Source organism: Terrapene carolina, unplaced genomic scaffold, assembly GCF_002925995.2.
Source record: "Terrapene carolina triunguis isolate 2854851 unplaced genomic scaffold, T_m_triunguis-2.0 Scaffold113, whole genome shotgun sequence".
Taxonomy (NCBI): Eukaryota; Metazoa; Chordata; order Testudines; family Emydidae; genus Terrapene; species Terrapene triunguis.
This window is the reverse complement of record NW_020664464.1, coordinates 30907471-30921549: the sequence shown is the minus strand read 5'-3', so window position 1 is coordinate 30921549 and position 14079 is coordinate 30907471. Positions and strand designations below refer to the sequence as shown.

The 14079-nt window shown below is 41.1% G+C and overlaps 1 protein-coding gene across 4 annotated transcripts in view; it reads left to right on the top strand.

Annotated features, from left to right (window-relative positions):
* The window catches only part of CSNK1G3 (casein kinase 1 gamma 3), a 138913-nt gene extending 132952 nt beyond the window's left edge, over window positions 1-5961 (top strand). For all 4 annotated transcript variants that reach the window (XM_024193382.1, XM_029911704.1, XM_029911705.1 and 1 more), the window contains one exon: window positions 3533-5961. In XM_024193382.1, coding sequence (XP_024049150.1) covers window positions 3533-3587 — 55 coding nt within the window. In that variant the 3' untranslated portion in view covers window positions 3588-5961. The remainder of the gene's footprint in view (window positions 1-3532) is intronic.
* Window positions 5962-14079: the final 8118 nt, after the last annotated feature.

Genomic DNA, 14079 nt, shown 5'->3' with positions numbered 1-14079 from the left:
ATATCCATTAGAAGAGATCTTTTTAATGGTAATACTTCAAAGCTCATGAGGTTCATGGAGTTGATGGGAGACACTGTCTGGATTGGTTAAGGATGGAATTTTTCTGCATGCCCAGTGCCAGTTGCATTGGCAGTTGTGCAAAGTCCACATGTAGTTGGCATGGAAGGAGCAAACAATAGTCAGGAGCAGGAACTAGTGAAGCAGTACATGCATAACGTATAGATCACAACTAAGGAAAGACTGAAACCTGATAGGGAAGGACGCATACAGAACCAACGTCCCTAGATCAGAGCACATTAACAAACTGTTAATGTGCTTCAGCATGGTCCACATGGACCGTTAGGCCATGGCAGGCTAGTCTGGGGTAGATTCACGCCCCAGTTTGCCACAAACTAAATGTTTGTGTAGATAAGCCCTAAGTGAACCTATAATACAAGGCTAAATCCTTCTGAGAGCTGGAAACATAAACTGAGGCAGGAGCCCAAGTGGCATATCACCAGAACCCTAAGATTAAATGTCTTGGTATTATTCCACGTGTTTTGTCAAACAGTGCATTGATGAGTGATTGTGCCATGCCTCCAAAGGCGTGATAGCTAGTAGTGAATGGTGAATGAAAGCTTGCAAAGGGATTCAGTGAATGAGGAATTGGCAGTGAACCAATTTCTGCAGATGTGCTTTCAGGTTCAGAACCTAAGCACAAACTGTAGTGGTCATAGCTTGGCCATTCGTACATGGATGACCAAAAAATCTAAGGATTTATGAACAGATTTTAGGTGCATTTATTTGTTATTCTTCAAGATCTGCCATGTTCTATTTTTTCATAAGGACTATGTACATAACATTATATTGCTGGTACCTATATCTTGAAAAGAATTCTTTAATCTATATAGATTCTTCTTGGTCTTCTAACTGTGGGTTTCCTCATTATCAATAACTAATGTTTTTTTCTACTGAAAGTCATGTAACTCTGACCAGCTTTGGTTGAGTCTGTCCCCTAGTTCTGTTCGTAATTGAGCTACAGAGTGCCCTTGGATAATATTTTGAGAAAGTGACTCTCCCACTCTTCTCTCACTATGGATGGATTCCTCATCTCTCTTGGAACACTAATGACCCTTATTTTTTCTCCCTTTCAAAATCCACATCTCAACCAAGCAGACAGGATTCCTTTTGGAACATAACTAATGCTGATGCTTGATGAGCTGAAGGACTGCTGAGATACTGAAAGCACACCAATCCTCTTAAGTGCAGTAGCTGTAGAATATGTCACTTCCACAGCACTTCTCACCTCGAGAAGGAGACACTATGGATAGCAATCCTTACTTAGTGTGCAGCACAGTAGTACAGAGCACTACCAACAAATCATCAAACCTGTCCTGGGCAAGCTATCTTATATTCTAAAATAAAGTTTGCCCGTTCACTTCTGAAATTATAATAAATAAAAAAGATAGTGTGGATATTTTCTTCGTTGTTCATTTTAACCTTAGAGCAGATCTCCAGGAAGTCAAAGCAGCTTTTATCTTGGGGTTTTAGAAAGAGGGCTAAATTCCTTTATGGGCTTGGCTACACTTGCAGCTGTAGAGCGCTTTAAGTTAAACCAGCCTTCGGAGAGCGCACTAGGGAAAGCGCTCTAGTCTGTCCACACTGAGAGCTTAAAGTGCATTGGCGTGGCCGCATTTGCAGCACTTGCAGCTGAATTGGGAGCGGTGCATTATGGGCAGCTATCCCAGCATTCAAGTGGCTGCAACGTGCTTTTCAAACGGGGGTGGGGGTGGGGTGGAGTGTGACAGGGAGTGTGGGGGGAGAGAGAGTGTGTTTTGGGGTGCTGAGAGTGTGTCAGCACGCTGTCTTGTAAGTTCAGACCCTCCTCCCTCCCCCGCCTCTCTCTCACTCACTCAAAGCAAACATTAGCTGTTTAGTTTTTTTCTCGGAGCAGCCGGCACTCCGAAACAGAGCCCTCCCGCCTCTCTCTCACTCACTCAAAGCAAACATTAGCTGTTCGTTTTTTTCTCAGACCAGATAAGCAGCCGGCACTCCGAAACGGAGCTTTGAAAGGGCACTTCCGCGTCCCGAGTTCACAACAAACACAAGAGAGGCCACTTCAGTTCAGGGGATTATGGGACGTTTCTGGAGCTCAATTAGAGCATTGTAACGTTACTTCTCGTTTACACTGGCACTGAAGCGTCTCACCCAGTACGCAACAGCTGTTAATCCTCTTGGGGAGGTGGAGTACCAGGAGCGCTCCAGCCAGGGAGTCAGAGCGCTCTACGTGACTTGCCAGTGTGGACAGGGAGTAAGGTAGAGCGCTCTTAGGCTAGGTCTACACTGGGGGGAGGGGGGGGATCGATTTAAGATACGCAAATTCAGCTACACGAATAGCGTAGCTGAATTCGACGTATCCGATCCGACTTACCCCGCTGTGAGGACGGCGGCAAATCAACCGCCGCGGCTCCCCCGTCAATGGCGCTTACTCCTACCTGGGCTGGTGGAGTACGCGCGTCGATTCGGGGATCGATTGTCGCGTCCCAACAAGACGCGATAATTCGATCCCTGAGAGATCGATTTCTACCCGCCGATCCAGGCGGGTAGTGAAGACAAGCCCTTAAAGGCTTTATTGCAGTATAACGTGCAAGTGTAGCCAAGGCCTATGTTAACATAGCAAGGAAATGCCACAAGTGTAGTTTCTTCCGTCTGTCTGTTCCTTCGGTCCTCTTTTTTGTTGTCTTCTCCCAGTATTTTTTCTCTTGTTTAGTCTTTGATTTTTAAAAACACTTATCTCCTTTCTTCTGTTTTTCTTTCTTCTGCGTCTTCGGTCTCTCCTTTTTTAGCTTTTTATTTTCCATCACTTTTTTTGTTCATCTGTATTTGTTTGCTCTTCTCATACCCCTGTCCCCTTCATTTATGATATTTCTTCACAGCACTGAATCAGAACGTGAATTTTAAAATTATTGTTAAACATTGTTTTGAGACATTAAAAAAAAAAAAAAGTCCTTTTCCAAGCTCTAAGTGCTTAAAGGGCGCCTTTAAAATTATGTTGGGCAGCAACAGCAATATTAGTGAATATTAGTGTAGTGGTTCAGTATATAAATATTTAAAATACATTTACATTTCTGTTTGTCATACTAGCACTTAATGAAAAGTAATACACAGGAGATCAAAACAATTCCATTTCCATAATACACCTTTCATCCTCAATACATAATGCTTTATTATAACTCTGAAACTAATACGACTGTTCTGTCTTGGCCTGAAACTATAATAGTCACTTTTATTAGTAACTCTCTCGTCTATTATGTAACTTACTTGACGGTCTCCAAAGAAAGGGTGAAAAGAGTTAGAAATAATTCTGCTGTAATTTTGGCTTCAGTAATGTATCAGTCACCCTCAATGGAGGTTAGTATGTACCTTGCAGTGGTTTATAACTTTATGGCGTTTTAACTGCATATTTTAAATTAAACAAGTATAGCATTAGATATGATTTATTTTTGTGCTTTCATTTTTTTGTTAAATGTCGTATTTCCTATCACACTTGCAGGTGCTGTTGTTTTTTCAAGCGAAGGAAAAGGAAAACTATTCAACGCCACAAATGACTCTGGAAGCAGGCAGAACATGGGGAATTACTTTCTTGTTCATCTGCTGTCTTGTGATTAAAACAAAAAAATCATTTCTGTAATGACCACAAATTATTTTCAAAGACTCCATCTTAAACAAAAATGTCATGCCTCCGTGCTTTGGTTTGGTTGTCCTTCATTTGTATTTTGTTTTTCATCCATCTCTTCTGGAAGCTTTAAAGTTTTATGAAACATGAGTGCTTCTTTGACCATCAGTAAATGGACCAGTGGAATGGTACAAATGAACACTGCTCTATCTTCAGCAAAACTAAACTTCAGAAGCATTTCTTCTGTCCTAGAAAGCAATTAGCAGTGTCTTAGCTGAAGATCAGATATGTCATAAATCTGGTTTTTGATGAGTTCTATAACAGCATGTTGAAAGCAGTCTTTTCAAGTGGATAATGAAGAAGAAAAATATAGTTGCCCAAGCATTTAAAAATAATAAAAAGTCTTACCTTAAGATTTCTGATTGTCTGTGACATCTGCATTGATTGTTCAGTATTACTGATGGTACTGCAGTCCCAAATTGTATTGTATTAGCTAGCATTAAATCCTCTCCATGATATGATACAGTCACTACCTGGAGATACTGAGGAAAAAGCTAGATGGATTCTGCTGATGGCAATGGTCTATGCTGTAGTTGCTAATGAACAAAAAGATATCATCAGTAGACTCTGGGTTTGAAAATGTGCTTTTGTTGTGCCTCTAATGGAGTTGCAGTATAGTAGAAATGGCAACAATGCTTGTACAAAAATACAAATGTTTGTATAATGTAAGTTGTGCTTCTGGTTACATTAGACAGGAAGATGAAATACCTTCAAAAGAGAGAAGATATTTAAGAGTTATAAAATACACTAAGAGCAAATAAATGTGAATCTGCTTAAAGTGGAATGGGAATTAAAGCCTACAATTCCCATGAAGGCTACTGCTGAATGGCAACATCCTCCTTAAACTGAAAATTTGGATGTGCCATGTAACTGTTAGATCTTGTTGGTAAATTATTTTACTCATTGATTTAATAAAAAAAAAAAAAAAGGGCAATGGAAATGGGTTGAACTTATACTGCCTTCTCTGTGTACTAGACTGTAGTACCTAAAACTTCACTGTAGTTTTCTGGAACCTTCTTAACTTTCTGTGTAATATTGCAACTGATGTAAGATATTAGGGAAAGGATGGATCAGGTACTTTCCCCCACAGTCCTTTGAAGTGCCTGCAATATCTATAAACCAGCTGTTCTGTAGAAAAGGCAGCCCATTCCATTTTTTCAAGTCTGCTTCATTTAAAGCCATAATGACAGAGGTGTGCTTTTGTCATATTTAGCTGCAAGTACTTGGAGAGATGGAATAAAAGGACGGAAGTGGCTAGACAGACTTGTTGACCAAAACTCAGATTAATTCTCACAATTTTTTAAAAAGCCTCCAAGAGCTAACTTGTAATTTTTTTTTCTGTCAGCATATGCCTTCTGGCATACTTATTTATTTTTTAATCTGTTTTGTGGTAACATTCAAAATGTGTATTAAAATAGATAAGTGCACACCTTTGAATTCATTATTGCATTTACAGGGATTTTAGTTGTATTTTATAATTTATTTTTTCTTAACTGCCAAAACTGCAGTGCATTGTTTTGATGAATGATGTGCTCACATGAACACAAAAATGTGTAATCTGGTCATTGTCACTGTTGCTGTTAATGATCTTGTTAAATTTTTGTTTTAAAAACCTGAACTTGGCCTACAAAAGTGTATACTGTATAACTGGGTCAACAGTTTCCACTCAACCTGTTTGTATTACTGATTGTCTTAAACTCATGGACAGTTACATAATGTTCTTTATTTTGATTTGAGCTGAAGAAGTAGGTTGACTTGACCATTCTAATGTGAAAACCTGTCTGTCTTTGCAGTATTTGACCAAATTTGTCACTCCATAATATTTGTAAATACATGCAGTATTGTATTTCTTATCCTACAGTTTAGTTTAATTCTCAAGGGGTGTTTGGCCTGTACAGTGTTTATATGATTTGAACTCCTTACACACAAGATGTGTATATTAATCCAATTATGGACTTAAATATAAAAAAATATAAAATCTGTTTATTTGCTGCAAAGACCAGTATCCAGACATTTTGCTTTTTAGCAATATTTTTAAGTGCTCCGTTTTAATGCCGAGGAATATTTCCTTCTGGCAACACACACTGGTCAATAATAATTAAAGCAGGTATGTTCAGGTTAAGCCAACAATGTTTTGCGTTTGTATGCTTTTTCCCTTCTAAACTAATGAAGTCAACATTTTCTGAATGTCAGAATAATGAAATCCCTGTTTAAAATTATGTAACTGAAGAAGGAAAAAAAAATAAAGGTAGTTTTTTTAACTTGTCTTTTCCCCCCTTTCCGACAGTGTTGGATATAATAGTGGAAGTCATTAGTCTGGGGCCTCCCAAGCAGTTATAATCAATCTATTTGGACTCCCAAAGCATTGCTCTTGTAAAAGAAAGTCACTAAAAATGGCAGCCTGATGATGCATTTAGACAGCAAATGGATGGAAGTACATAAGCCTGATAGGAATCTGCTTGGTGATGTGGTATTCATTCTTTGGGAGCTGCCCATGGTTGCAATAGGGTATTTGCCACAGTGTCTGGCATATAATTTTAAGAAAAATATTCTTGTGGAGTTGATTGCCTAACACTTTCCTATATAATACCATGATTTCAGTTGCTTATAACTTCTCCAAACTTTAACTGTTCAGGCTGACATTTTTCATGCGAGGTGCTTGTCTCGGGTGAAATTTTTTAAAAATTTTCAACATTTAAGAAAAATAGCTCCGCAGTTTCCAAATATGAGATTAGGGGAAAAAATACATTGGTTTGCCTATTTTGCCCCGACTGAAAAAAAAACTTAACCGTTTCTTGAGAAGCTTCAGCATCTGTATGCTGTCGAGCAAGGACTTGAATTTTAATTAGGGCTGTCAAGCTATTAAAAAAATTAATTGTGATTAATCGCGCTGTTAAACAATAATAGGATACCATTTATTTAAATATTTTTGGATGTTTTCTACATTTTCAAATATATTGATTTTAATTACAACACAGAATGCAAAGTGTACAGTGCTCACTTTATATTTATTTTTATTACTAATATTTGCACTGTAAAAAACAAAAGAAATAGTATTTTTCAATTCCCCCATTGCAAGTACTGTAGTGCAACTCGTATGAAAATTTAACTTACAAATGTAGAATTATGTACAAAAAAAACCCCTGCATTCAAAAATAAAACAGTGTAAAACTTTAGACCCTACAAGTCCAATCAGTCCTACTTCTTGTTCAGCCAATCGCTCAAACAATTTTGTTTACATTTGCAGGAGATAATGTTGCCCACTTCTTGTTTACAATATTACCTGAAAATGAGAACAGGCGTTCACATGGCACTGTTGTAGCCAGCATCACAAGATGTTTACATGCCAAATGCCCTAAAGATTCATATGTCCCTTCATGCTTCAACCACCATTCCACAAGATGTGTCCATGATGATGGGTTCTGCTTGATAACGATTCAAAGCAGAGCAGACCGACGCATGTTCATTTTCATCATCTGAGTCAGCTGCCACCAGCAGAAAGTTGATTTTTCTTTTTTGGTGTTTCAGGTTCTGTAGTCTCCGGATCTGTGTTTTGCTCTTTTAAGTTTTCTGAAAGCATGCTCCACACCTCGTCCCTCTCAGATTTTGGAAGGCACTTCAGATTCTTGGGTCGAGTGCTGTAGCTATTTTTAGAAATCTCACATTGGTACCTTCTTTGCATTTTGTCAAATCTGCTGAGAGTGTTCTTAAAACAAACAACGTGCTGGTCATCATACAAGACTGCTATAACATGAAATATATGGCAGAATGTGGGTAAAACAGAGCAGGAGACATACAGTTCTCCCCCAAAGAGTTCAGTCACAAATTTAATTAACAAATTATTTTTAATGAGCCTCATTAGCATGGAAGCTTGTCCTCTGGAATGGTGGCCGAAGCATGAAGGGGCATACAAATGTTTAGTATATGTGGCATGTAAATACCTTGCAATGCCAGCTACAAAAGTGCCATGCGAATGCCTGTTCTCACTTTCAGGTGACATTGTAAATAATAAGCAGGCAGCATTATCTCCCGTAAATGTAAATAAGCTTGTTTGTCTTCGCGATTGGCTGAACAAGAAGTAGGACTGAGTAGATTAGTAGGCTCTAAAGCAGTGGTGGGCAGCCCGCGGGCCGTACGCGGCCTTTCAGGGTAATCCGCTGGCGGGCCGCGAGACAGTTTGTTTACATTGACCGTCTGCAGGCACGGCCACCCGCAGCTCCCAGTGGCCACGGTTCACCGTTTCTGGCCAATGGGAGCTGCAGGAAGTGGTGGCCAGCATGTCCCTGTGGCCCATGCTGCTTCCCGCAGCTCCCATTGGCCGGGAATGGTGAACCGTGGCCACTTGGAGCTGCAGGCGTCCGTGCCTGCAGACGGTCAATGTAAACAAACTGTCTCGCGGCCCGCCAACAGATTACCCTGATGGGCTGCAGGTTGTCCACCACTGTTCTAAAGTTTTACATTGTTTTGTTTTTGAGTGCAATTATGTAACACAAAAAAAATCTACATTTGTGAGTTGCACTTTCACGATAAAGAGTACTGTTGCACTACAGTACTTGTACGAGGTGAATTGAAAAATACCATTTCTTTTGTTTATCATTTTTAGAATGCAAATATTAGTAATCAAAAATAATATAAAGTGAGCACTGTACCCTTTATAGTCTGTGTTGTAATTGAAATCAATATATTAGGAAATGTAGAAAAACATCCAAAAATATTTAATAAATTTCCTGGTATGCTATTGCTTAACAGTGTGATTAAAAAAAAAGCGATTAATCGTGATTAATTTTTTTGAGTTAATCGCGTGAGTTAACTGCGATTAATCGACAGCCCTAATTTTAATAGATGGGCCACCCTTATGTCAGGTATGTGCCTTTTGTCATCCAGGTAAATAAATAAAACCTGTCCAAATCTTGCCAAGGTATAAGCCTCTGAATATCACTATTCACACATAGTTGGTATAGTTTTGCAAGAGGCTGGCAGCATTACTCTCTCAAGATTCTCACTCAGCCAAGTGGATTGAGTATGCGCCCTTCCCACAGAGCAGCTGGGCATTCTGCATCCTGAGCAGCATTTTCCATACAGTTCTATTTCGTGCAGGCTACTGTGGTGCTGAGCACTGGAATTGAGAGCAGGGAGACTCTTCTGTGCTCTGAATGGTCCTGCTTCTTGAACCCAGCCACCATGATGATGGAAGTAGTTTGATTCAGATGCAGAGTAGTGGGAGACAGGCAGGAGATACTCTAGTGGTTAGGGCCCAATTCTGTACTCCACCACAAACTTACTTCCTGTCATTTAGTCTTTCTGTGCCTCAATTCCCTATCTGTAAAATGGGGATAATAGTACTCCCTACCTCACAGAAGTGTTGTGAGGATAAATACATTAAAGATTGTGAGGCACATTTAGAAAAGAGCTATGAAACCCACTGGCAAATGTTTATTTCCTGTTGGGTGGCTGGATCACACAGAACCTAAATCTGCTGCTACCAGTTAATCCACTAGTTCATGTAGTAGATCTAAAGATTCCATCTATGGGGAAGACCCACATGGAGGTCAGTATGATTCCAAGTGATGGAATTTTTTTTTTCAGTTTACTTTAAAAAAAAAAAAGCCCCAAACACTCAAAAGTCAGGAAATGCCAGAATTGAAGTTGCATGTACAACTTAACTTCAGCTCCCTGTGTGCATATGCATTATGATAACCTTTAATTCCATTATCACATTTTTCCGCAAAGGAACCCTGCCTCATTCAGTGCACAATATGGACTATATTGAGGGAGCAACTATTCTATATTTTGCTTTCCCTTCATGATTCTGTGAGTGGCCTCAGGCCTTATTTACTGCACACTTCAAATCCTGCTCTGAATACAGAATTGCAAACTTCATTCTGGGGATTTCTGTGATGTTCATCATAATAGCAACTGAGTGCTTCATGAACACCAATGAATTTATTTTCACAATGCCCCAGAGGGGTGATTTTACACAGGGGGAACTGAGGCACAGAGATGTTAATTGTGAGAAGCATCCTACCACTCAAGAAAGAGATCTTGGAGTCATGGTGGATAGTTCTCTGAAATCATCCACTCAGTGTGCAGCAGCTGTCAAAAAAGCAAACAATGTTGGGAATCATCAAGAAAGGGATAGATAAGACAGAAAATAATATATTGCCTCTATATAAATCCATGGTATGCCCACACCTTGAATACTGCGTGCAGATGTGGTTTCCCCATCTCAAAAAAGATATATTGGAATTGTAAAAGGTTCAGAAAAGGGCAACAAAAATTATTAGGGGTATAGAACGGCTTCCATATGAGGAGAGATTAATCAGACTGGGACTTTTCAGCTTGGAAAAGAGGCGACTAAGGGGGAATATGATAGAGGGCTATAAAATCATGAGTGGTATAGAGAAAGTAATTAAGGAAGTGTTATTTACTCCTCCTCATAATAGAAGAACAAGGGGCCACCAAATGAAATTAATAGGTATCAGGTTTAAAACAAACGTATTTTTTCACGCAACGCACTGTCAACCTCTGTTGCCAGAGGGTGTTGTGAAGGCCAATACTATAACAGGGTTCAAAAGGGAGCTAGATAGATTCATGGAAGATAGGTCCATCAATGGCTATTGGCCAGGATGGGCAGGAATGGTGTCCCTAGCCTCTGTTTGCCAGAAGCTGGGATTGAGTGACAGGGCATGGATCACTTGATGATAACCTGTCTGTTCATTCCCTTTGGGGCACCTGCCATTGACCACTGTCAGAGGACAGGATACTGGGCTTGATGGACCTTTGGTCTGACCCAGTATGGCCATTCTTATGTTCTTATCCTCTAATTTTTTGTGCCCAATTTGAGAGATGTAGGGCCCGATTTTTTTCAGAGTAGTTACAGTTTTATAGCACTTAATATGTTCAAAGCACAGTTCCCAGTGACTTCAGTTATGGCTGTAGGTGCTCAGCCCAAGAGTCTCAAGTTGGACTCCCAGAAAGTGAGGAACAGTGAGTTACAACTGTGAAAAGTTTGATTTAAATGACTTGCCTAGCATCCCATAGGAACCATGTGACAGAGGCAGGGATAGAATCGAATTCTCCAGGGAGATGTTCCACTGTCTTGGACACATCATCACCTCATTAAGGCAATGGTCAAAGCTCTTCCAGCTCCCAGGCAACAAGATTCAGGGTCATGATTCTACCAGGAAGATTCAGAAACTCCATCAAATTCCAATGCCTGCTAAATGACTGCAACATTCCACCCACAGGTTGAGGATTTGAGGATCTGATGAATTATATGCCTCAACCATCAACAAGTTGGCCAGCAAACAGCCCCTTCTTCCCCACTGCCCACAAATCTCCTTGGTTTTCTGATACCCTGTGCCAGAGGGGCAGAAATTCCAGCACCAATGGTGGAAAATAAAGAATGATACAGACAGGATGAAATAGCATAGGCTTGGAGGAACTGGTTGAGACTGTATTACAGACTTTATATCAGCCTTCATTGAAGCTGCCAAATCCTGTCCCAATGTGCTATCCAGGGTGGGAAACTGCTTCATCAAAACTAAGTGTCTACAGCTTGCATCAGAATAAAGCATCAAGAGCTGCAAAGAGCTATCCTACTTCCCTAGACAGGCTATGCATATTCAGGAAGGCTTCCTAAACAACCTGGATCCATCCCACCTGCACCCACTAACCAGTAGCATGCCTGCATTCACAGAGTTTTGTACATTCACTCATCAAGAAGTTCTGGCTACCCTAAAAAACTTTCCCCTCAAAATTTGTGAATTCTACCCATACCCTTCCTGGCTTATGACCTTCTTTCACGAGCGACTGTTTGCACTCCTGACTGAAATAGCCAATGCCTCATCCATGAAAGGTACCTTCCTTTCCTCACTCAAACATGCAGTATAGCTCAACCAACATTGAAGAAACCCACCCTGAATACATCGGTTCTAGACAACTATCACTCAGTGTCAAACCTTACATTCTTGAGCAAGCTCATAGAAAAGGTTAGCCAAAGGCCAACCTCAAGCTCATCTAATTGAAGCTAATATTCTAGACGGGGCACAGTGTTGATTTAGGCTATGGAATTGAAACTGCTTTACTGGCACTGATAGATGATCTGCTGCTGTCAATGGATAGAGGGCAGACATTCATTCTTATCCTCCTGGCCCTCTCTGCAGCGTTCAACACTGTTGATCATGAGATGTTGCTGTCTCCCTAACAAAAGTAGAATGAGCCAGGATAATGCACTAAAATTGTTTGAGTTCTTCCTTGAGGGATGCACCCTACGAGTAATAATGGGAAACTGCACCTCTATTACTAGACCCCTTGCTTGTGGAGTCCCACAATGATCAATTTCCTGTATTCAATATCTGCATGAGCTACTAGATGAACTGGTCAGACAACATGGCCTCAAGCACCAGCAGTATGTAGATGACACATAAGTCTGCCTCTCCTCTTGATCATGCTACTACTACAAAAAAGGTCCAGTGCTTAGAAGAGATCAGTTCATGGATGAAGGATAACTGTTTGAAGCTGAACACGAGCAAGACAGTTTGTGCTGGTGGGCAGAGGAAAGCATTTTGAAGAGTTTGCAGGCACAGGGAAGTCTCCTCTGCTTGAAGATACCCACCCACAATTAGCTCAGTCCGTAGCGTATGAGTGCTCCTGTTTTCCTCGCTGACTCTAAGCTCCTACATAGTAGCATCTGTGAAACACTTTCTATCACCTCCAGTTGGCTAGGAGACTCTCTCATTCTGGCAAATGATAACGTGGCCTCAGTTATGCATGACTTCAGGGTTTATGAAATGTTAATGGGTACAGAATGCTGTACTATATCTCCTCAGCAATAGGTATACAATAAATGTAAAGCTTTCTTGGGGGCCAGCCTAAGATGGGAATGAACTCCCCCAGGAACTAAGGACCATCACAAATCTCACTGCCTTCTGCTGTATGTGCAGGATGCATTTCTTAGACCTTAGCTTCTCTAACATAACCATATAGCAGTGTGCCTATATAATATATATTTATACGTCTCCCCTGTGGAAAGGATGGCAATAACAAACGTGATAGATGTTACTTGCATTGTTTAATACACTGTTGGTGATTAAGCATGGCATAAGAACCTACATTGAATAAAACCATGAGACCATCCTTTCTCTTCCTGCTGTCCCCTATCTGATTTACTACACATCTTCCCACTTCTGGAACAAATGAGGCAGGGATCCCACAGACAACAACTTCCATTCTTTTTTGAGTGCTTGCTCATGTCCATTCCAATGTAGGTGTGTGCTTACCCTGAGCATCACAGTCAGAAAGTTTTCCCGCAGGGGTATCCGTTGGGTCGGCTCTGGTGCCCCCTTGAGTTGCTCACTCATATCGCCAGTATAAAGGGTCCTACTGACCCACAGTCCCCTCAGTTCCTTCTTACCACCCATGATGGTCTCCGGAACTACCTTGTCCTTGTGTTCTGCAAGTACTCCCTCAGTGGACTTTTTTCAAACTTCATTGTATATAGTTATCTTGTTCTTAGTAGTTAAGTTTCAGTTTCTAGATAAATAGATTAGCAGAACCCCGCTCAAGGGGGTTTGTCCCTGCCTGGTACAAGGGCATGCCTCTCTCTGTGGGGTTTAAGCCTTGTGCCACAAGCCTGTGCCTGTGAGTGACCCCCATTCCAGCTGCCTTAAGTGCCTGAGGGAGCTCACATGCGCTGTAAGATCTGTAAAGACTTCAGGCCCTGTACCAAAAAGAATAGAGACAAGCTAAGATTTAAAGCTAAAATTTATCCTCTTGGAGGCAGCACTATGATCTCCTTTGGATCCAGATCACTCAGACTCTGCACTGAGCACGTCAGCCTCAGTAAGGAGCGCCCTGACTACTCTTCGAGATACTCAGCACTGTCCCTCATCACCAGCACCGAGAAAATATGCTACTTCTGCTTCTTGAGAGTCTTGGCACCATCTGCCATCCCCAGCACCAAAGAAAAACCTCAGCTCCACTCTCCATCATCAGTGCCGAGAAAAAGGCAGAAAAAGACTGATAGAGGTTGATCACCAACCCTGAATTCGGTGGGGTAGAGAGATGCTAATAGAGTGTGACCCTCAGCAGGCCACTCTGTGGCTCCAACAACCCGTGCAACTCTGTTGACTCTAGCCCTGGCATGGGTACCTTTGAATCCGACACTGATGGACTCTTCACCACAGGAGAGCCACTGGAGTTCCAGTGCCCTGGTGGTACAATTGATGCCAGATGCATTTGCTGCAGCAAGAGATTTACCCTCTCTACCGGTACCATCATCTCCAGCCATCAGGGAGCTTGACAGATGTGGCACTGGCAGGAAGGACCTCCACGGCACTGAAGCCCTAGGTACCTTCAAAGGG